Source organism: Branchiostoma belcheri, unplaced genomic scaffold (assembly GCF_001625305.1).
Source record: "Branchiostoma belcheri isolate BF01 breed outbred unplaced genomic scaffold, Haploidv18h27 scaffold18, whole genome shotgun sequence".
NCBI classification, from domain to species: Eukaryota; Metazoa; Chordata; class Leptocardii; order Amphioxiformes; family Branchiostomatidae; genus Branchiostoma; species Branchiostoma belcheri.
In genome coordinates this window covers 1020537-1042120 of record NW_017803268.1, presented here as the reverse complement: position 1 = coordinate 1042120, position 21584 = coordinate 1020537, and the positions used below count along the sequence as shown (strand labels likewise).

Here is a 21584-nt window from a genome sequence, read left to right as displayed (position 1 = left end):
GGTCAGAAACATCCTGCGCCACGGGCGGCCCGAAACGCTTCCGCCTCTGTGTCTAAAGACGAACCGTTTTCTGTGGCGAAACGTTTCGTACCGTTTCGAAACGGTATACCGTTTCTAGTCTAAATCGGGCCTTAATTAGACTTCGTAATTCGTAGGCAGCCTCCGCAAAAATCAACGTAATTCGTAATTGGACATTAGCTGCAAATCGTAAAGTTGTAATCAGCTCTGAAACTTTAACGTAATTCGTAATAGGCGGCGAAAAATTTGCGTACTTCGGAATCACTACCCCCCCCCCTTGCAGGCCCTCCTTTAGGAGCGTAAAAATCTTATAGAAAATAGTTTTAAACATAGCTATTGATTTAGTAGCCTGGGTTCCAAACCCGTAACTGGACACAAAGTATCTCAGTGAGCCTGTGTCCAGTGCGCTATGGGTTTGGAACCCAGGCTATAGGTTTAGAAAATTACCTTTTATTTTGTATATTCTGAAGTTATTTTGTACTCTGTTTCAATGTTCTTTTATCCTTCTTATTTGAAATAGCCTTCGCGCAGGAATTTGCAATAAAATACATGTACAATGTCCCTGAAGAATAGACTTATCATGGTACAAGAAAGACAAAAAATGAAGAATATAGAAAGAGGTGGGGAGTGAAATTATAGATTGTGATAGCCCCGCACTTGAGGGAAATGTCGGGTGGAGGGTCAATTATATATCGAAAATCCATAGAGGGTGAGCCTCTTTACTAATTAAACGTCCGTGCGGAAAGTGGGTATTATCGTATATGCCTCGTGCATCGCACATTGCCAATATTCCTATAACAGTCACGTATAACCTATATGGGTACCATAAGATGTTAGAAAGACTCCCCCATGTCTTGACTACAGCGGTGTTTGTGTATCCCCCATGGTGACCCTCGCTGATGACAGTTGCAGTTGTGACCAGTCCCAGCCGCGCCCCACGCTACAAGCCACCGCCATTCGTCACCCTATTGGTCACCCAGCTGCAGCCTACAAAACCAACGGTCCCGAGTTCGATTCCCAGCGAGCCAGCCGTGCTGCCAAGACCCTCTAGGTGAGTCTCCCTGGTCCTACTTTTCGGACATGTTTACCCTCTCTCGTCATAAAGATGACAACCCGTGATCTATATATGCTCGGCTAGGGCTATATTATATCTAGACGTGGATATATGGGATGCAACTAGATCTGTTGCGACCGTAAAGGCGGCCACTCCCACCCCTAGCGCCGCTGGATGCTCCGCGTGCCTCTAGATCGGCATGTTGAGATCGCTTTTCCCTCCCTCCATCCTTCTGCCACACAACCCTAGCGCCTCTGTACGCACAGAGAAAACCAAAACACGCCGTCAGTTCCCTTCCTCTGGCCGTACGAATCGATAAACTCTAGCGGATAACACCAGTGCCCCTTCGCGAGGTTGTTTAAAACTTTGGTGCCAAGCTAGCGAGGTGTACGTTGGTTTGTAGTGTAGATCAGAGTGTAGTGCAAGATTCTGGTACGGGACGCTTTCGTACCTCAAGGGTTTCTTAGAAAGTTGCGGATTGTGCGATACTGATGGTAAGCCTTGCGTGTTTAGCACCACACGTCGGCAGCTACAGCTAGAGATTCAAAGCAGACGGGCTGGTAGGATAGGGGCAGGGAGGTTTTACGGGGTTTCCGGCGGTTGAGAAGGTCTAGTTTTCCCGCTAACAGTCCCCGATGTTTTCCCAGCCGTCTGGGTCACGCTTTCCCGACATCGGCGTGACATACTCCCAACAATTACGTATTTACAGAGCAAAGGGGGAAGCCAAAATAGTCCCTCGTGCGATGCGCACTTGTCCTTGTAGTTCGCAAAGAGAGAAGACAGTGAGAAAACTTGTTGTAGTATTTCTGAGCGGAAGTTTTTGTGGGGGGATGTGATACTGTGTGCCTGTAGGGCTAGCCTCGGATCCAGTCTTACGTGGTTGGGGTGTTCAGGCAGGCTGTGTCTTCGGGGGCAGGGCTCTAATAGCTTCCCCCGCCCAGTGCAACAGGCCGTCCCGGTAGGAGAGTTACACTAAGAGACAGTATGCTTGGGGATTTGGTTTCCCCCCATCTCTCGTGAAACACACACCGGGAAACCTATGTGAGGCGGGCGGGAAAGAGCTCCTGCGGTCCCGACAACGATCAGACTGGATACCAGGCTACCACTGTAGGGCGGGGCCGCTTCTGGAAATTATCAACAACGCGGGAGCGGAGAGATGTATTTTGGCTGTCACTCTGGTTTCAATCATGTTATCTCCCCCCACGATCTGGGCATGATTTACCTCGCCAAATACCTCCATGCGTATTCCCTTTCCACTACTCTTACACAATTAGGAGTGATTCTTTTAATGATCTCATTATTTTATATAACAGTTTCCCTGACTTCATGTTTTTGCCATAAAAGTTGCAGTGTTTTAGACTATGTTTATGATCCACACTGTTTGTATTCCTGCAAACTTAAATTTTGTGAAGTTTTTTTTGAGGGGGGGTCATTTTGCATTTTTTCTTCTTCTACGCTATTAAACATTTTTTTATCGCTCTTACGCTTGTAACTGAGACAGTCAGTTTGTGGATGATTGCAGAGGATTGGCTAATCCAGGTTTCATCCGCGATTTTTGTTTGGATTATCCAGGATCTACTTCAATGGAACGCGGCTGTTCTGAGCATTCCCAAAATCTTTTAAATAATTTCTGAAGTTAGCCTCATTTTTACAGATAGATATGTCAGAGAAAAAAACAGAATTGAAAGGAGAAGAGTGTGTTAGTAAGGAAAATGGCGACAAGGCTTATTCTACAAGCATGCTAGCAGAGGTTGAGTTTTGGCTCATTTTGGCGTGTTTTAGGCTTTTCATTGGGCTTTTTAGCACTGGCATCTTACGTTGGGTTGGGGTAAAAAGATATACAAGTGCAAAAAAAGCCCTTTAAAAAAACCAAAAACACGCAAAAAAATAATCCCAAAACCCAAACCTCTGCTTGGAGAATAGACCGGGCTAGCCTGTACTCTTGAGAACCCCTTGCCGGGCCATGTGGGTCATACGAGCCGCGCATTCCTGTGCCGGACCCCGGCGTTGGGCGGCCCACTTTCCCACGTCACACTGGCCCGTCGGAAACTCTAGCCGGGCGGGTGGCGTTAATCTCTAAGCAGACGCATGGGGTCTTCCCGCCAACTCACTCACTCACTCAAGGCCGCATGCTTCCATGGGGAGCCAACAGAGAACAAAAAAGCGCGGGCCACTAGAAAGGCAAAACCGGAAATAAAAACCATACATCTGCTTAGAAGTTACTTTGCCTACACGGTCTGTAGACTTTATAACAAACCCTGCTCCCTGGCTGATGTGTTATTCTATATAGCTAATATATTAAATATTTAAGTATTGTTTTATCCTATATTTTAATTATTAAAATATTGCTTTATGTTCTTTCACGTTGGTTAATATTGTAGAAATAGGGTGAAATCTGAGTGAAAACGGCTGCAGTCTGCAAACAATTACGCAACCAGTAAAGTTAGGGCGGAATAAAACGCCCGTCGTGGAGCCTGCGGTGGAGGCTACGAATGTTCCGTATGTGTTTGTAGGAAGGGGGAGGGGCGGGGAACATGCGGCCGTTTGAAGGACGGGGTTTTAATCGCGATTCTGTACTTTTCTCAAGCCTTTATCGACGTTTTGTCATCGTAAATGTTTCAACCTCTGACACTGTGTAAACAAGATGGCGTCCCTTGATACGATACGGTTGGAGGTACCCTGTGTCTTCTGTCATGCCAGTTTCCGTAGACTGAAAATTGAGTGTTACTAACGATCGGAAATTCTGACCAACATGTTTACAAGCGATACAAGTCCTACTGTAAGCTCCTGTAAGTCCTACACGTGGTTAGAAATCGTATTCGAATCGTAAAATCTGGAACCGGTGTTTCTTATTTTAAAGAGCTGCATTATGTAAAATTAGGATGCTAAAAAAAAGTCAATTTTCTAGTCAATTCTTTACAAAGTAACTAAGTTAACCTACCCCGTTACAAATAACTGCCACTCAGGAAGTAGAGCTGGCAAAATGCCTTACAAGTGTGTTCAAAGGCTGGAAACACAGCTGTCAGCCATGTTTGTTTACATTTTGGTAGTTTGTGGTGGCACCACAAACTGATTGCACCTCATCTAGGCGATTTTAGTGCCAACCATAAATGTAAGAAATATGAGATAATTGCACGAATATTTTGAAAAACGGAAGCGACTTACAATCAAATTACATTTTTTTCAATCGAAATATCTCCATTTTTTGTGCAAATATTTTTACACAATGCCCCTTTAAAAGATTAAGTTATGAATATGATAATCCTGGACCACACAACTCCTATGCAGATTGATAACTCCACGGGACAGACGGTATTTCTGCTCTGCGTGAAGCATGTGGCTTCAGTTTATCGCAATATCTAAAACAAATATAGCATTGAGCCTCCGTGGCGAGTTCCCTTGTTTGGGAAACATTATCTTTGAACGTAACCTCTGGGCCCGCCCTCTCAAAAATCTCTCCGTCTTTCTGTGAAGTTTTAGTGAAGGTCTGTGTCGTTTTCGCTTCTTTTTCTCTCAGATCGTTTGGTTATTACGTCATCAGAGGACACGCAGTGCCTCAAAGTTGTGAGGAACCTATTGCAATGCAAGATCGGGCTCGAAATTTAAAAAAAATCTCGTCATCTGACTGTGAACTTTTAGATCTGACTGTGTTTTCGCTTGTTTTTTTCTCTCAGATCGTTTGATTATTACGTCATCAGAGGACAGACGCATGCAGTTCCTCAAACTTATGAGGAACTTAGATCGGGCTCGACCCTAAAAAAACCTCGTCCTCTGACTGAACTTTTATTAGATCTGACTGTGTTTTCGCTTGTTGTTTTTTTTTTCTCTCAGATCGTTTGATTATTACGTCATCAGAGGAAAAGGATCGTACCGCAGAGTTTGAGGAACTGAGACCAGGCCCGCCATTTCACAAATCTCATCTTCTGTCTGTGAACTTGAAAATCTGACCGTGTTTTCGCTTCTTTCCCTCAGATCGTTTGATTATTACGTCATCAGAGGACAGAGGCCGTCCCACAAATCGGGCCCGCATACAAAAATCTTGTCTTATGATTGAACTTCTAGATCTGACTGTGTTTTCGCTTCTTTCCCTCAGATCGTTTGATTATTACGTCAGCAGAGGACCGCCGCAGTGCTGAAACAGAGTTGTGAGGAAAAACCAAGATGGCGATCATGTACAGTCCTCGAGCGGCGTGGTTTGTGGGGATTTTGTTGGTGATTCTCGGGTTCGTGAGTTTCATCACGGGAATCGTGGGGCTGGGAGCGTGTCACGGGCAGTGTGCGCCGCTGGTGGCTCTGACAGGCGCGCCCATATGGAGCGGCATCGCGGTGAGTACGGCTCTTCTTCACACATATTTGTTACCATAAGATAACGGCTCCTCTCTCTTTTGAAAATCAGGTTGTTCAGAAATTTTGTAGAAAGAACTAGAAAAATCGACATGATTTCTGCATACGACTATGTATGACACACATAAATCTGTGACTTAAAAAAAAAAAGATAAACACATATTTTGTGTAGAAATGTTCTATTTTAGCAGCTGTTAATGAACTTTTAGTTCACAGACTTAATGATATGGCCGCGTGTCACACCCCTGCCAAAACACGATTTCAAAATGCGAAAACGTGGTTCAAATCAAGAAGGAAAGTTTCATGATAAAAGATTGTTAAAAACTCCATTCTTTATTTGGTAGTATCTGTACGATTTTTATGGCAGTTTTCCCATTTAATGTTATATGTTGTTTCCACCATAACATCAAAATGCTTTAGTTTTATTACATATTATTTACTTGGATTTTAGGATTTTCAACAGTTACTGTTACTGTGGTCTAATTAGAATTTCCCAAAAGTGCTACGTGGAGGTTCAGTTGCGGTCAAGCGAAAAAAAAATCTCCAAGCAGACACAACACTACAGACCGGTCAGAACATGCCCAAATGTTCCACAGGCTTAAAATGCCGACGTAATAGCTCCACATATCATAAAACGGTGCGAGAAACTCCACTAACACGGTACACGTAGCGCGACATTTGGGCAGCTGCAACTTTAGCGTCGCTGCTAGTAAACAAAAGGAAAAATTGCACCCCTCAGATTCGCACTGGCCTGTATGTACATGTTGTATGTAACACAAACCCCGTACGGACTAGACACATGCAGAATTTATCGACCGTTCGTTCTTTTGGGTCCTAATTCTTTATTTGGCGTTGCATTCGGCGTTCACCCCTAGAGTTGGCAGTCTTCCAACCAGACAGATACCTGAGAGGTTTGTGATGGTTTGAAAGATTATCCATCCAGTGTCGATGGCAGTTGTAGGTTGGTTAATAGAACGATAGAGGGGAAAATAGGGGTTAGCGAAAACCCTGTAATTGAAAAAAAATGCCACATTCAGCAAATCTCAAAAATAAAGCATTTATTTTAAATATTATGTATTATTGAAGACGGGCAATGCACAGCTGCAAGATATAGATCGTTCTGAATTTGGAACTGCGCCCAAGATGAATTATGTAATATTTGTCTGTATTTCTGCTATGCTGAAAAGTCCAATTTTAGGTTCTTTTATTTTCGTACTCGTTTGTAAATTTCATTGTTTAATATTTTCAGTCGTTAGGTCATTAACTTCTTTACAATACATTACTGTGGATTTATTTGGAATTTTATTGGAATTCTACTTGTTTAGTGATGAAGAAATGCACATGGAATTCTCAATGTCAATGTCAATGCCTGAAATGTCGTTAGAATTGACTATGACGCAATCCGAGCGCCATTTCCCGCCCTATTGGAGACGTTTTACGACATAAACATTTACGACAGCTCCGCCTTCTCGTCCCTAGAGCAATTTATTGATTTGGGACGTTCCCAGGCTGAGCGTTTGGGTGTTTGGTTGACCCCCGGTGCTAGGGCGGGAAGGGACAATTCAGTAACTATGCCTAATGGGTGCAACATTAAAGACGGTTGAGTGCAAGGCGTAATTGCTTCTAAAACGCTGTTCAATCTCGCCCCTCCCTAAGCTTATAATGTATCAGATTCAGAATTAGAGAAAAATCGTTTTATAATCATACGCTTCTCTCGTTGATAGGCATGGTTCCCCGGACACGTGGGCCCATAGTCATACATTGCTCTAGCCTGGGTGCCATGCTGCTGAGCCTGGGTGCCAGGCTACTAGTACTAGTCTTTCTTTGTGGACATGTTTGCCTTGGAGCCGAGGAACTGGCCTATATAGGTTCTGGTACTCTCCAAGCATAGGTTTGGGTTTGGGCTTATTTTTGGGGGGCTGGTACAAAAAAGATACCAGTGCAACAAAGTCAAGCCCGATACAAAAGCCAAGAAACACACCAAAAATAAGCCAAAGGCCCAAACTTCTGCTTGGAGAGTGGACCCTGGAAATAGCCTGGCATCCAGGCTAACAGTGACTACATCGGTGGCAAAGCTAGGCATTGCTAGGGTACCTCCTTGTGACCTACTCTCCAAGCAGAGGTTTGGGAGGTATTTTAAGCGTGTTTTTAGGCTTTTTTTTATCGGGGTTTCTCTTTTGCAATGAATTTTTTTCCCACCAAACCCAACTGTGGGAAAAAAATTCAGTGCAAAAGAGAAACCCCGATAAAAAAAGCCTAAAACACGCTAAAATACCCCCAAAACCCAAACCTCTGCTTGGAGAATACTTGTGACCCCGGTCGGCATATCCTGTCCTCGAGCCCGAGAAATGTAGCAGATTTCCACGTCCTGTCCGGCACGCTACACCGGGTGTCCATAACCTAATATTGCGGCCTGACCGACTCACGCTACAGGCAACACGAACATGTCAATACGGGCGATGTCAAAAATGCTAAGCACTTGACCGTCAATGACGCCACCAAGTAACCAACTATTTTCTTTCGCAGAAGTACTAGTACATATTATAAGGACTGAATTTTAAACAGACAATTTAAAGGCACCCAAAGGTATTTCATAGCAATATAACTAGATTTTCAAAGTCAATTTAATAGTATTTTTCATGTAATAAGTTCAATCAACAGGCAAAAAAATGCGATGTCGCTGACGTAAAAAAGGGTTTTGTTTTGTATTGTAGCTAGCCTGGCTCGAGCTATTTCTTCGTGGTAAAATACAAAAACGGCCACCGTAACGTCGGATGTGAAAACCCAGTAGTTTCTGAACAAAGAATCTTCTTGTACAACTCAAAGACCTAATTTTTAACGAGGCTCACTGTGGAGTGTTTTTGTAAATAACCTGAACTCACCTTGGCAACAAATCAAGCATTTAATTCCTGGCCTAGTGGGCTTAGCTTTTGGCTCCCAATCCTCCGAGTATTACAGTAACATACTAGTACTAGTAGCTATGTTTGCTACATCTTTGGACAGCACTGTTCACGTTACACCTAGAGACCACTTAAATTTTATGGGCTACCTTTAGAGTGTTCGGCCCTGGTTTGTTCGCACAGGGCCTTTGCAGTTAGCCTCAAATCCAGCCCTGTTACTGTTAGCTACAATTACAAACAGATCCGCTTCGAAGAATTCAATCCCTTGTTGGCAGGGAACGAATTTTTTGGGGCCGGTAGCTAACAGCGCTGGGTTTCAGGCTACTTTGCCCTGGCGGTCGATCTTTCCAGACGGCTTTTCTAATTACTGTTGTCCCGCAGACCTAATTAAAACCTCTAGCGTCAAACCCCAAGCGTGCACTGGACTGGACTAGCGTTGTAGAGGCCAGGCAGCCTCGGCGGTCTGTCCTCCAGGCTATAAACTTTTTTTCCTTATTACAACAATACAATGCGGACACTAGGCAGCTACTAGCTGATAATGTTACCACATATTTCCTACATACATATAAAAACTTTAAACACGCGATAAATAGCATCAGATACATCAAATACTAAAAAGCTTTTTGGTCGGTACAACGATAAAGTGGGACAACATGTGTTATGGATTCAGATTCCATCAATCACTGGATCAATCCCGTGTCACCAAAATCATTTCAAAATAAGAGGAGAGAGAAGGCATTTCAATTATCCTGATAATTTGACTCGTCACTAGTTGATTAATCCATCCCTCCTTAAATGCTGTTTTGTGTAGCTTTTGTAGTACGGAAGAAATATAATGTATCTAGTCATTGATAGTAAGGCCATGTTGATTTGATTATGGATAACATCCTCTGGAAACCCCAAAGCTGATGCTAGCGTGCGAATAAAAAAAGTTTGGCAAACAAAATTGCTTTCATTATGAAATCTACGTGGTTTTGAAGGTTAACGAAATGACAAAGAGTATGGTTTGGTGAATAATCTAGTCTTCAAATTCATTTCTTTACATTTTCGTCTTTTTCGTTTGATTTTGGCATTCTGTGACATTCAATCGATTGGTATCGTTTTCCAATGTTTTTTTATTCAACTAACGGTATATATTTCCTCATTTTGCAACTGCTTTGACGGAACGTTTGTACGATTTACAGTATGGTTGAATTCATGCGCGCGCGGATGTCATCCATATAATCAAACTAGAGTTCCACGATCTCATACCTTCGCCAAATGATGTTAGCCTTTATGACTAAGAAATTATAGATGAATCCCCCTGATTGTGCAAATAGGATCCTATATTGCATCAATTATATCTGTTGATCATATTCTACACAAGAAGTCTTATCTTATCAATGCATGCCATTATAGCATGTTCTCATAAATTATGCAAATGAGTTCCTTATTTGAATAAGTTATGTTTAATTATGTTCACCTTCACATAAGTTTCAAATATCCCAAGTATGAAATTCCAGACATTACCACTATGTAATTATAACATTTTCTTGTTAATTATGCAAATTAAGTCTTCATTTGCATAATCAATATCTGCCTGTATTTCTGCCGTTCTGAATTACATGTCACAAGCTTGAATCGTCCTATCATGGAATGCAGCTGATTTATAGAATTTCCTCATTAATTATGCAAATTACATTAATATTTGCATAATTGTAATATCATTATGTCAAGCATCGCTTCAGCTACCTACATGCTAAAAATCACGACGATCCATCAGTCGGTTCTTGAGTTATCCGCCTTTAAACATTTTTCAACTAATGTCCCTGCAGTTCCAGAGCCCAAACTCACGTCACTTGTTCCCTAGCACAAGAGCTACCTTCCATCCAAATTTCGTCACCCTAGCATGTCTAGATCACGAGATATCAAAACCGGAAGTTCAGCTGCAGTACCATAACAAGCCGCTAGGGGGCCCAAAATCTAATCAGTTCCACGTCTCATGAAGACCTACCCACCTACCAAGTATCAAGACAATCCATCTTAGCCTTCTTGAGTTATCGTGCTCACACACACACACACACACACACACACAGACACACGAACGCCAACGAAAACATAACCTTCTTGGCGAAGGTAATGAACATGGCCTAAGTATTAGTGGGGAAGAATGAAGATATATCACTAAAATTGATGAGGTCAAAGTAAAGGTCAAATAAAAAATTAACATAAAATCGTTTTGGCAGTCTTAAACGGAAGTGGTGTCGGAAATCGATTCCCGTAAACTATATTTGTCAGTCTAGGAAGGCAAGGTCATAAAAGGTCAACCATATTTTTTCAGACGACATTTTGGTGTGAAAGAAAAGAATGTCAGCTGACAATCTCCCCTGACTGATTGGTCGTCTGAAACAACCGATTTAGAAAGACCCTGTCTGAAAAAAAAACTTCATTAGTGAGATAGTTAATGGATTCAACAGCAGTCAAAACAACATTGACATGACATCTTTGTGAGAACGCTAAAAGATGACTTGTTAGAAAGTTGTAGCTTTGTAGATTTTTCAATTGCATTTGACATGCACTATTTATTTAGCAAAAAAAAAAAATCGGATAACACCCAGGCTACAAAATCTTATGGCATTGACATGAATTTATCATGGATAAAATCTAACGAATGCATATGTGTATGTGTCGAAGGGGAGAAAAACAAAAGGAAGCGCTGTTTTAAACCCTATCTAGACCGGGGGGGGGGGGCTAAAAGTGCCCGCGCCAACTTTGATGTCACGTAGCGTCTGAACGGATAGTGCTAGAACGGCCAAACTTGGTGACTTTTCCTAACATATTGTTGGCAACTATTCTGTATCATTGGAATAAGATAATAATTTTTTGTGTTGCCATGGCAACGGGTTTCTGACAGGCATTTTTTTGCTAAATTTAGTAATTTTCGTTTCAACAATAGAATTATATGGGTTTTATGTCAAGTTACACATGGTTTCTAATGATAATAACATCCCAGATAGTTTTATGTAAATTTTATCATTAAAAATGCATAATTTATACTAACGCATCTAATATGCACAATGAACAAACTCTGTAGTTCTTCTATTATGGTATTTATTTGTTGGTGGTCCTTTACAGAAGTGACCTATAAGGGCAGTTCCCAAGCCATGTATAACTACTTATCACGTAACTATGTAGCCACAGTAGCGGTACGCGTCACAACACGACTTGAACTTGACATACAAACACATCTGTCTGCCCTCACGCGAGATATAACGAGACAGCCCGAGAGTTAAAGACATAACCAGCTTGAGCAATCTTGTTAGGGTCCTTATTTGGAGGAATGACGTAAAAGGCTCGTCCAGCTCAACACTGAGTTTATAGATAAATAGTAGACATCATACTTTGAATACTGACTTACGTTGAGCTTTTGATGTCTACAACAGTCTACGTCCTAACTAAGTAGTTGTTACTTAGTTCATGGCACTGTTTTACGATTTCTATCTTCAAATTTGCTAGATTAATTTCCTTCTTCCTAGATAGAAGCAAAGAAAAGTGAAGCTGTGTAAAATTATGAAGTAAAACTTTAAAGTTTAATAGCTTGCATGTCTGCAGTTGAGTTATAATTATCTGTGCCCTTCGTGACTCCAGTTTTGTAGACTGTCTGTTTCTCCCATCAGCCGACAGGAACCAGGAAAGACGCGTAACCCCGGGTCTTGCTTTGACGTTAATAGAGTCCTGGGACTTTATCATATTTTGTCACTCAGTCTTTAGAACTTGGCTTGTGTCACAGTTGAGTTTAGTTAGGCCAAAGTTACTGTAACAAAACGCAGTTTTCCCCATTTTTCAGGTCAAGTATGTCAAAGATCAAATGATAATTTGGTGCCAGACTAATAGGAGATTGAAATAAATACAGTGTTAATACAAGTCCCTAAGATGCAATGTAATAATTAATTAATAAATACATAAATTTGATAATTTTGTCATGATTGCCTTCTGAGTGAAATGAGCGAGCCTATACTTTGCATGACGAAGCAAAATTTTTGCTTGATGAAGCAAAAGATATTGCATTTTATGATATGGGATCATCATGCTAGAAATTGTCTTTGTTGACCGATGTAAGACCAAGTTTTGTGCTGACTCTTTTGCAGGCTGAATGAATGGAAGAAATCGGCCTAAAAAGAATGTATCTGACCAGGGGAGTTAGCCGGCCATAAACTATAGGGTCCAGTTTTCCTGCATCTATGACCGGCTAAGTCCCCTGCTACATTCTTTTTAGGCCGATTTCTACTATTTATTCACCATGCAAAAAAAGTCTTTTGGAGACTCATCATCATCAACAGTACAAGGAACTAATCAGAGGATTCCTACGGTAGTTTGGAAGTCTGGTTCCAATTAAGTGGCGTGACCTTGGGGTTCACATTACACATTAGCCGCCCAAGGACGTTACCGGGTTGGAGTTGGAGCAGAGTTCGGCTGGAATTTTTGTTGGCACGAAAAACACTCGTTTGAAGGAGCCCAAGTGGATACTTTTGTTACAAATTTTGTGTACGTTTACTTTTGCGTTCCCGTCATCGATTCGAAACATGGATCTACCCCCTACAAGCGTCGGTGGCTACCGCCTGGCTTTCTTACGGGGGTACGGATCGTAGAATTTGGCAAAAAAAGGGGAAATATTTGGCCAGGAGAGTCACTCCGCGAAAGGGTAATGAACTCTACGGTAGCTTCAAATCCCCTGGCCAATTATTTACTCCCTACTTGGCTAAACCTTACTTGTTGTGAACTCGCGTTGTTAGTCCACTGGTAGCCTGGGTGCCAGCCCCATAGCACACTGGACACAAAGTAGTTCATCAGTGAGAACGCTCACTGAGATACTTTGTGTACAGTGTGCCATGGGGCTGGCACCCAGGCTAGTCCACTGGAGACTATATGACCTATTACTAGTACTATCAAAGGCTGGTAATGGTTACAACCTACAGAAAACAGAAAGAGTACTTTTGAGTTATGGGCGTATGTGACTAAACCCATGATGGCAGTTGGTAAACGGGTATATCAAAATGAATCATCGTCATATTTTTTAAGTGAAAAATCGTTGATGAGAACAACAACGTGGACGTCGTACTCCGTCAAAAGTGTGAAGTTTCACATCCATCAAGCAAGTACTAGTGTTGGACGTTTGCAACACGCCTCTAGTGAAAATGATAGTCGACTGTCACACCGAAATGTTTTTGAAGGCTTCAACATGGAGCACTTCAATTTGCACATGTAGAACATTGATTAACTGTTGTTTGTCACTTGTAGGTGATCATCGCTGGTGTATTTGCCGTGGCCTCAGCACGGAGACCCGAGAACGGATGCCTGGTGAGTCAGTCTTGAAAATCATATTGCTAACATTCATTTGTAAATTGTAAAATTGTTTAATCCTTTTGGACAGAGTTTACCACTTGGTGGAATGCCAAAACACAATCACAAATATATCTAGAGGAAAAAATATCCTTTATGGACACACGTCAGATATTCTTTTAAACAAAGCTATGTTGACAGCTAAATATTACATCATTAAATACATTGTACGAAACGAAAGTTTTAGATTACAAAATATGCGCCAACATTTAGAGCACTTGGTGTAAAAGGGGTAAGCCATAACACACCATGTATTTGTATGTGTAGTTGTATGTAAAATTTGAAAGAAATGATTAAAAGAAATATTGCTAACATTGTATCCTACATTGTACCGGTTTAGAGTTACATGTTCTTACTAATAGATTGTTACTGGTAATTTACAACAAATACATAAGAAACTGACATTTTTCTTAAAAAAAAACAAACTAAAATAGATTAAGAGAAGGGTGGAAGGCACCACAATCGAATATGTTAATTCTTGTAACCACCAAAAACAGTTTATCACAAAGCTGGGGTTGAAAAGAAATCTGTATACTTAGCGGTGTTTTAGCCAAACGTTTGGTCAGGTCAGGGTCAAGGATAAGTCTGCCTGAGGGACTTCCGATTGGCTGGAGCTGATTAAGTTGTCAGCTTGTTAAATCTACATTTTCATAATGAGATGTGACAGCTACATGTACTACAGTATCTAGAAAAGTATCTTCACGGAGATAAGAAAGAAATAAGGCAAAAAGAAAGAAAAAAGACGGAATTAAATGCTTAAGATTTTACTCGGCAGTGAGTGTTTCGAAATATGCAGTACGTACTAGTATCTTTTGGTCACAAATTCGTGACCCTAGCATGTCCAGTTCACGAGATATCAAAGCCAAAATTCCCGCTGCAGTACCATAACACGCTACTAGGGGGCTCAAATTTAACTCACCTCGAACGCTACCAAAAACATAACCCTCTTGGCGAAGGTAACAAGTACTGCCAGATAGAAGTATTGAAAGAATGTAATGACATTCCAAGGAGGTGCTATCAGATGGACATACCAGAGATAATGTGGACGTGTCCAGTGTGTCACGCCTCTTCACCAACACCGCAGTTTTGCCCTGACCTTTGACCACAGTAACGTCATTAACGGTCCCTGTTTATCTTCACAGATCACCACATTCTTGACCTTTGCCCTCCTGGCCGCCCTGCTTACCCTCATCTGTTGGCTCATCGCGCTCATCGAGATCGGCGAATGGAACGTGAGTTGTTTATTGTTGTCTATTCCTTCCGCATTTTGTTTACTTGTTTACGCTTGTTACCCGAAAGGATAGAGGCTGGTGAACTGAAAGTCAGTGCTGTTTCGTTTAGATGTAATTATGTTTACCGAAGGAAAACATATTGTTTTTACTCAGTTTCCTCTTCTTCTCCAAACCAAAAATGTCAATGACCTGAACCAGACTGTCTGTTACCATGGTAACAATTTAAATGGTTTAAATTTAATTATCTACTTGTGTGTTTGTGCATGTGTTTTTATCATATTTTAAGAGTTAAGAGCACATCCTTCGTAATGAAACACACATACGCACACATACACACACGGGTGTGCGCTCGCGCATACGCACACACAGGGAGAGAGAGAGAAAGAAAGAGTGGGAGGGAGGGAGGGAAAAAGAGACTAGGAAAAGAGAGACAGACAGTCCTAAAAAGAGGGATTCCTTCATCTTATCCTTGAGTACGATACACTGGAATTCGGTTAGCCCCAACTACCTGTCAGCAAACGCCTTCAAACGGACACCTCCAAGAGATCAGGCACCTTTCGTATCTCCTAAGTATACAAAACAACCATCCCGGATAGATGATACGTTATTAACGGACTGCTGACGGACGGGAGGCAGGCTGGGGCTGATCACGAGCCCAGGGTACCGACAGATCACGCTGGGGACGTGACCTGTGTGCGACCGTTGGGAATTCAAACAGAAACAAGTTGCTCTTAGTCATAGGAAAGAACACAAACAAGCCAACAATGAAGCAACTGCGATGATGAATGAATGAATGCCTTGTGCTTTATGCACCCTGCCCGTTTGGGCTTAATTATAAGACACCAGTGGGTTAAGAAGATACAAAATATATGGTTCAGAAATCAAGTGAACAAGAGTGCATATTGACATCCAGACTGGACACAAACAAGCAAAACTGGAAATAATAAAAATGAATAATCCTTGATATCAATTCTTAGATTCAGATAAATTAGCAGATATTTCTTAAAATGAATACAAATACGTCTGATAAATAACCTACACGAAAGGAACAGAAACAAGTACATGTAATACAGGGGTAACTAAAGGCTAGCCTCTACCAGGCTTCGGGAAGAGGCTGGAAAGAGTAGAAATTGGCCAAAAAGAAGTGCCAGGGAAGTTAGTCAGCGCTAAGAGACAGTTTGCCGGCAAAAAAAAGGTAATGATTGTGACTTTTCCAGCCGCCGTACGTGACCGTGAGGCGCCCGGCCGCTGCCGGTAACGACGCCGCCGATGAGTTCCCGACCCCCGCCTCTGTGCCGGGTACCGCTAACGTGCTGGCCGGGACCGGAGCAGACGCTGACGCCGCTGCAGGCCCCACCGAGGAGCCCGAGGTCTACTGGCCGTACTATGTAAGTATACTTTTGCCAAAAACCTTCTGGGATACGTCAAAGTCATTCTGAAAAAAGGGACAGTTTTAAAAATGTTTGGACATCATCTAAGTATGAAATATGAAATATTAGATATGGATTTTGAAACATTGTTTATCTTTGGTATCTATTATTTTCCATTTTATTCCAGATCCGTATATAATTTACCCACTAGATGCTTTCGCCTGGGCATTGTGTACTATTTTATAAGGAACAAAAATAGACTGATACCATAAAGTGACTTTAAGTCAACGACAAGCACAGTAGGGAAAGGAAATAGTTGTTTCGATAACCAGATAAACAAGGAAAGTGACAAATCCACTTTATAGTTGTTTTTTAAACAATCTGAATTTTTTTTCTACCCCCAGGACGACCACTGGGCCCTGTGGGGAATTATCTTCATCTTCGCCGTGATCGAGTTCGTGCTGTCCCTGATCGCCGCCATCATCAGCTGCCTCGGACTCTGCACCGGTTACCATGGACACGAGGTAAGCCTTAGTTACCATGGACACCAGATTATGGCTACTTATTATGTTCACGGGGTAAGCCTTCGTTACAATAAACAAAAGATACGCATATCTGACCATTGTTTCATATACTTCAGAGAGGGAACACCCAATTTGCCACGTTTCTTTTGAATCATATTTTTCAAAGGCAAATTTCAGAGCGAAGGGATGTCTTGTTGTTATATTGATTTATTATTATAAGTTCTGTTTTTTGACGTTTTACATACGTGATATCGTGATGATTCATCGAATGGGCGGTAGAGTGGTGAATTTGGGGCCCTTTTCGTTATAGTCAGTCACGTATCTATGATAGCATGATGACAACTTGCATTGTCATCGCATTGTACAGCTTTATCTGTGATATTTTCAGTGTCATATTTCTGGTGGCTAAATTTGTATACGACCAGTACATTAGAGGTATATTATTATGCTATCATGAAAGTTCATCTGTATGGTAGTTACATGTTTAAAGTTAAAACTTTTGGTCCAACACAAAAAATTCTCTCACCTAGAGCTTTCGACCAGTCACTCTGATCTTCCTCAGTAGACTGACCCAGTGAAGCTTGTCACGTAGCTTCTTTGAAGTGTGACGTCAACACTGGGTCAAAGGTATCTGGTAGACGATGTCGGCCTCCGTCGCGGTTCAATGTAGAGGTACATTATTGATGTTTTTTTTTTTTTACAATTTTTGTTGTTGCTGACCCCAGGCCCCAGCTATCGTGGTGTATGACGGGACCAAGGCCGTAGCCCTGAAGCCAGGCCAAAGGGCAGTGCAGCAGCCGGACGGGTCCATCAAGATTGTTGCCTCAGGTAGGGGGGACACTTTTTTTAAGAAAAAAAAAAGAAGAAAACACAGTACGAAGTAGATACGACAAGAGAGGAGCTGAAATACACACAGCGTCAAGATTTTCACAGGAGACAAAACGAAAGTCCAAGTTTTTTTTGTATCATTTTTTCCCTTTCTTCTGTGTTGACCTAACACCACTTTGATTTTGTCGAATTTTAAGTTTTGTTTTTCAATTTCTCTAATTTATGTTATTTTGTCATTTTCTGTTTTCTTTTGCCCTCCCCAACAACTCCCCAACTATCCTTACCACGACGTTCCACCCTTCTCCCAATAAAAACTGACCCTAACTTCCCTTCTATTTGAATAATTTTCACGTTAATACTTCTTTTCTTTTAATATTTTTTCTTATAACTAATCCACATTTGTTTATTTTGTGCCGGTGCAGAGCCTAGTGCCTAATTCCGGGTCTCAGACTGACACTGATGATTGAATTAAGTTTTAGGTGAGTCTTTCAACAGTAGAGAAAAACATGGTGGTCTCGGCGCCATTTTGAATATTGGCGCATGCGCGCTAAAACCAACAACTCATCCTTGTCAGGGTTCTCATGAAATTAACAATGTACTCGTACTGTCGTCTGTAGTGAACTTACATCCTAAATCGTCCCTTGTTCGAGTCTGCGTCTTCATGTCGTCTGTTTATTTTTCATTTGTGTCTTCCCTGCCCACCCTCTTGACCCAAAGAACGAAGCCCCCCTCCCCCTTCCCTACCACCATCCACATCTACGAGAAGACCCGTTTTGTTTGATATAGAACCTGCTTTGCCTATTTCTGGTAAGTATTTGCAGCTCGCGGCTTGGCATCATTTGTGTGGTATTCAGTTCTTGACGAGACCGTTTAAAGACTGTTTGAGATTAAGCGACAACTGACGGGCACCGTAGGTCATTTGCAGTCACGTGACTATGACGTAAGTTGCGGCCGCCATGTTGGTGGGTTAGAGACACAGGCATTATGGGAAGGGTGTTCTGAAAAAGTTGACCCAGCTTTAATATTCATGAGTATTTTAAGATAACTATGAGTACAGTAATTTCATTCTTTGTATTTGCAATTAGATTCAAAGATATCTTTAAACCTCATTGACCTATCCACCCTTCAAGCACAAAGGCAGCAGCACCCTAAACCACCCTAAAACATGACGTATTGGTGCTTGCTGATCAGCTAGCTGTTGAGTGATCGACTAAATGGTCCAGGTGAGTGCAGTGCCATCAGGTCCAACACCACGATGAAAACATCAAAGCGCTTTTCTTGTTACTTCCAGGTACCCCGAAAGAAGCGACCCCTGACGTCCCCAAGGATACTGCAGAGACAATCACTGAGACTGCGCCGCCTGCCGAGTCCACGCCGGAACCGGAACCGGAGGCCAAGCCGGAACCGGAAGCCGAAGCTAAACCGGAACCGGAACCGGAGCCCGCAACTCCATCCACACCGGAATCGGAAGCAACAACAGAACCGGCATCGGAACCGGCAGCTGAACCGGAACCGGAAGCAGCAGCCGAACCGGAACCGGAAGCAGCGGCTGAACCGGAACCAGCTAGCGTCTAGCATGCGTAGAGGATAGAACAATTCTGTTGAAGTGAATAGGAATATGCCAATACAATTCGTCTACAAATTCCAAATGTGTACATTCCTACAGTATTATTTGGAAGGACACAAATCTAACGTTTTCCCTTAATTAATATAACCTCTTTTGGTTAATTTTTAAATTTGGTCAACCGAATTCGTCCAATATGAAACCCTACTACGGACACCTATGACAGACATCCGGATATCCTTTTTTTTAGATTGAATACTTTCAATTCAACACAAATTGAAGCTAATGAAACAATTAATTCCTATTTTCTTCATGAACAGGTTGTTGAGAGCTATTTCTATGGGATTTCTCATTGGTGCTGTTATTATTGTGTACATACAAGTCATAGTTAGTGTTTGATAGGAAACAGCTTATCAGTATTATTAGTGCTCCTTTTAACCCCCTACCGGCACGCTTACAAACTGCAGCAAGGGCTTTGAGGGAAAATTGCTCTAGCTTTAGTGTAAGAGCAAGCAAAGTTCCTCTAAATTAAAAAGCTAACACAAGATTTGAAGGCAATATACAACGTTCTGGACTTAAATATTTCATGGCGATGCTATTAGGTGGCATTTGCTAATTATATGTAGTGTGTATGAAGTTATTTTAATTGTAAGATTTCTTTTTGACATACTGTTATCTTTTAGATTTAGATGTAACAAGTAGAACTGTAAAGTGTATAAGGTTAATCTTATGTTAACTGGTTTTGTCAATGTGTCAGATATATTTTCTTGCATGTAAGAAGAGTTGTTTCCTGCTTTTCCTTTTTGTAAAAAGTAGCATTTCTACTTATTTCTGGTAGTGGTATCGTCAACAAAAACAAAACTTCCCTGTTTTTAGTATCCAGTAATCATGAAATGATATACGTTTGCTATTTTATTATTGCAATATGAGTTATATGGGTCAAGAACTAAAAAGATTATCACTGAGAAGTTATCATATTAAACTGTTTAAACTATGTTTAACAACAGAATGCATAACCAATTGCAAACGACACGGAGGTATTGTAATGAATATACTTCTAACAATATTTCGCAATTGCTAACTGCCCAAATTTGTCACGTGGCCATGGCATTGTAAAAGCATTTCGATGCATGTTGTGGTACCACGTATTGACTTAAAAACGACCCCTATCGGACAATTTGTAACAACAGTCAACAACATATAGTTTGGCATCGTAATGCTAGCCCATATAACGTTTAAGTACCCTTTGACTATTCAATCTTTCCCAAGTTTAGTCTTTTGATAACACAGCTAAGATTTTCATATTTTTGACGAATATACTTCGTATATTGTTTCTAATAAAACCATGACAGTATTGTATTTTATGATTGAAACGCATTTATTTACTAGCATGATTTGGACAATATTCGACAAAACTCACAACAGAGAACATAGTACTGTAGCTAGCGTGGATTTTGAGAGGTTGCATCTTTGAGGATATATTTTTGCTACGGGAGCGCCTTTGGTGTCGAAAGAAGACTATTTTTCTGCTTGAAGTTAACGTATAGCGAGTGTTACAGCATTGTGTTCTATCTAATCTGTACAAAGAAGTTGGCTTGGTATGTAGGAGAGATACTAACATGCTACTGTGCTAACTCAACAGGAAACGACAATCGCATGAAATTTACTCTGAAATACAAATTAGAATTTAAAATTTCACAACTTTCGCTTAGCATTTGGCATTGACAAATTGAAATTTAGTAGTTTGATAAGGCCACGGGTAGTCTAAACTGCAATGAATTGGCTTGATGTCTTGAAGTAAACTTAAGTTGAAGCGTTTGACAATCAAACCAAAGTCGACATTGCTGTGTTTGCAAATATACTGTAACAGTGGACCTATTAGAACTGATGTTAGCTATCGCAGTATAGTCAAGTTCAAGTAAGGAATCCTGGTAATAATGTTGTTTCACAGCGATTGGGCGCGGTTTTTACAGTGTTGACAATAAAGTTTTTAAAATAAAACAGTCTTACGTGTTTTTTTCTGTCGTCACTCGAGACTCGTAATAATAGTAATAATAGTAATACAGTCATTTTCTCTGAAGCTACATTGACGTTGACACGGACATTGAAAATACTACTTGTCAAAAACGTAAAAGGAAATTAAAGTTTATTTAAATATCCTTTGTAACAGGAAAATTTAGCTAGCAGCGAGCTTTAACCTAAGTTGCATACATAAAGTTTATGCCCTAACCTAAGTATTAGCATGCAAATGTATTCTCTATTTATTCATACTATTCCGTATGCCTAGGCAACATATACACAGCTGATTCTTGGTGCTGATGCAGATCACAGCACAGGCCATATAGTCGCCTCTCGTCAGAGAGATACAAAT

General features: G+C 41.2%; 1 protein-coding gene across 2 annotated transcripts; it reads left to right on the top strand.

The window, feature by feature from the left end:
• The first annotated feature begins 917 nt into the window (after window positions 1–917).
• Window positions 918–19348, top strand: LOC109467476. 2 transcript variants are annotated; one of them, XM_019765490.1, is made up of 9 exons: window positions 918–1069; window positions 5166–5398; window positions 13594–13653; window positions 14838–14927; window positions 16145–16315; window positions 16702–16821; window positions 17547–17649; window positions 18072–18128; window positions 18941–19032. In XM_019765490.1, exons 2-8 carry the CDS (start codon window positions 5234–5236, stop codon window positions 18083–18085), a joined length of 723 nt encoding a protein of 240 aa, XP_019621049.1. In that variant the 5' UTR covers window positions 918–1069; window positions 5166–5233; the 3' UTR covers window positions 18086–18128; window positions 18941–19032. The 2 variants fall into 2 exon arrangements, with proteins under 2 accessions (XP_019621049.1, XP_019621048.1); XM_019765489.1 differs by lacking the exon at window positions 18072–18128 and having other exon boundaries at window positions 919–1069; window positions 18941–19348.
• The last annotated feature ends 2236 nt before the right edge of the window (window positions 19349–21584 follow it).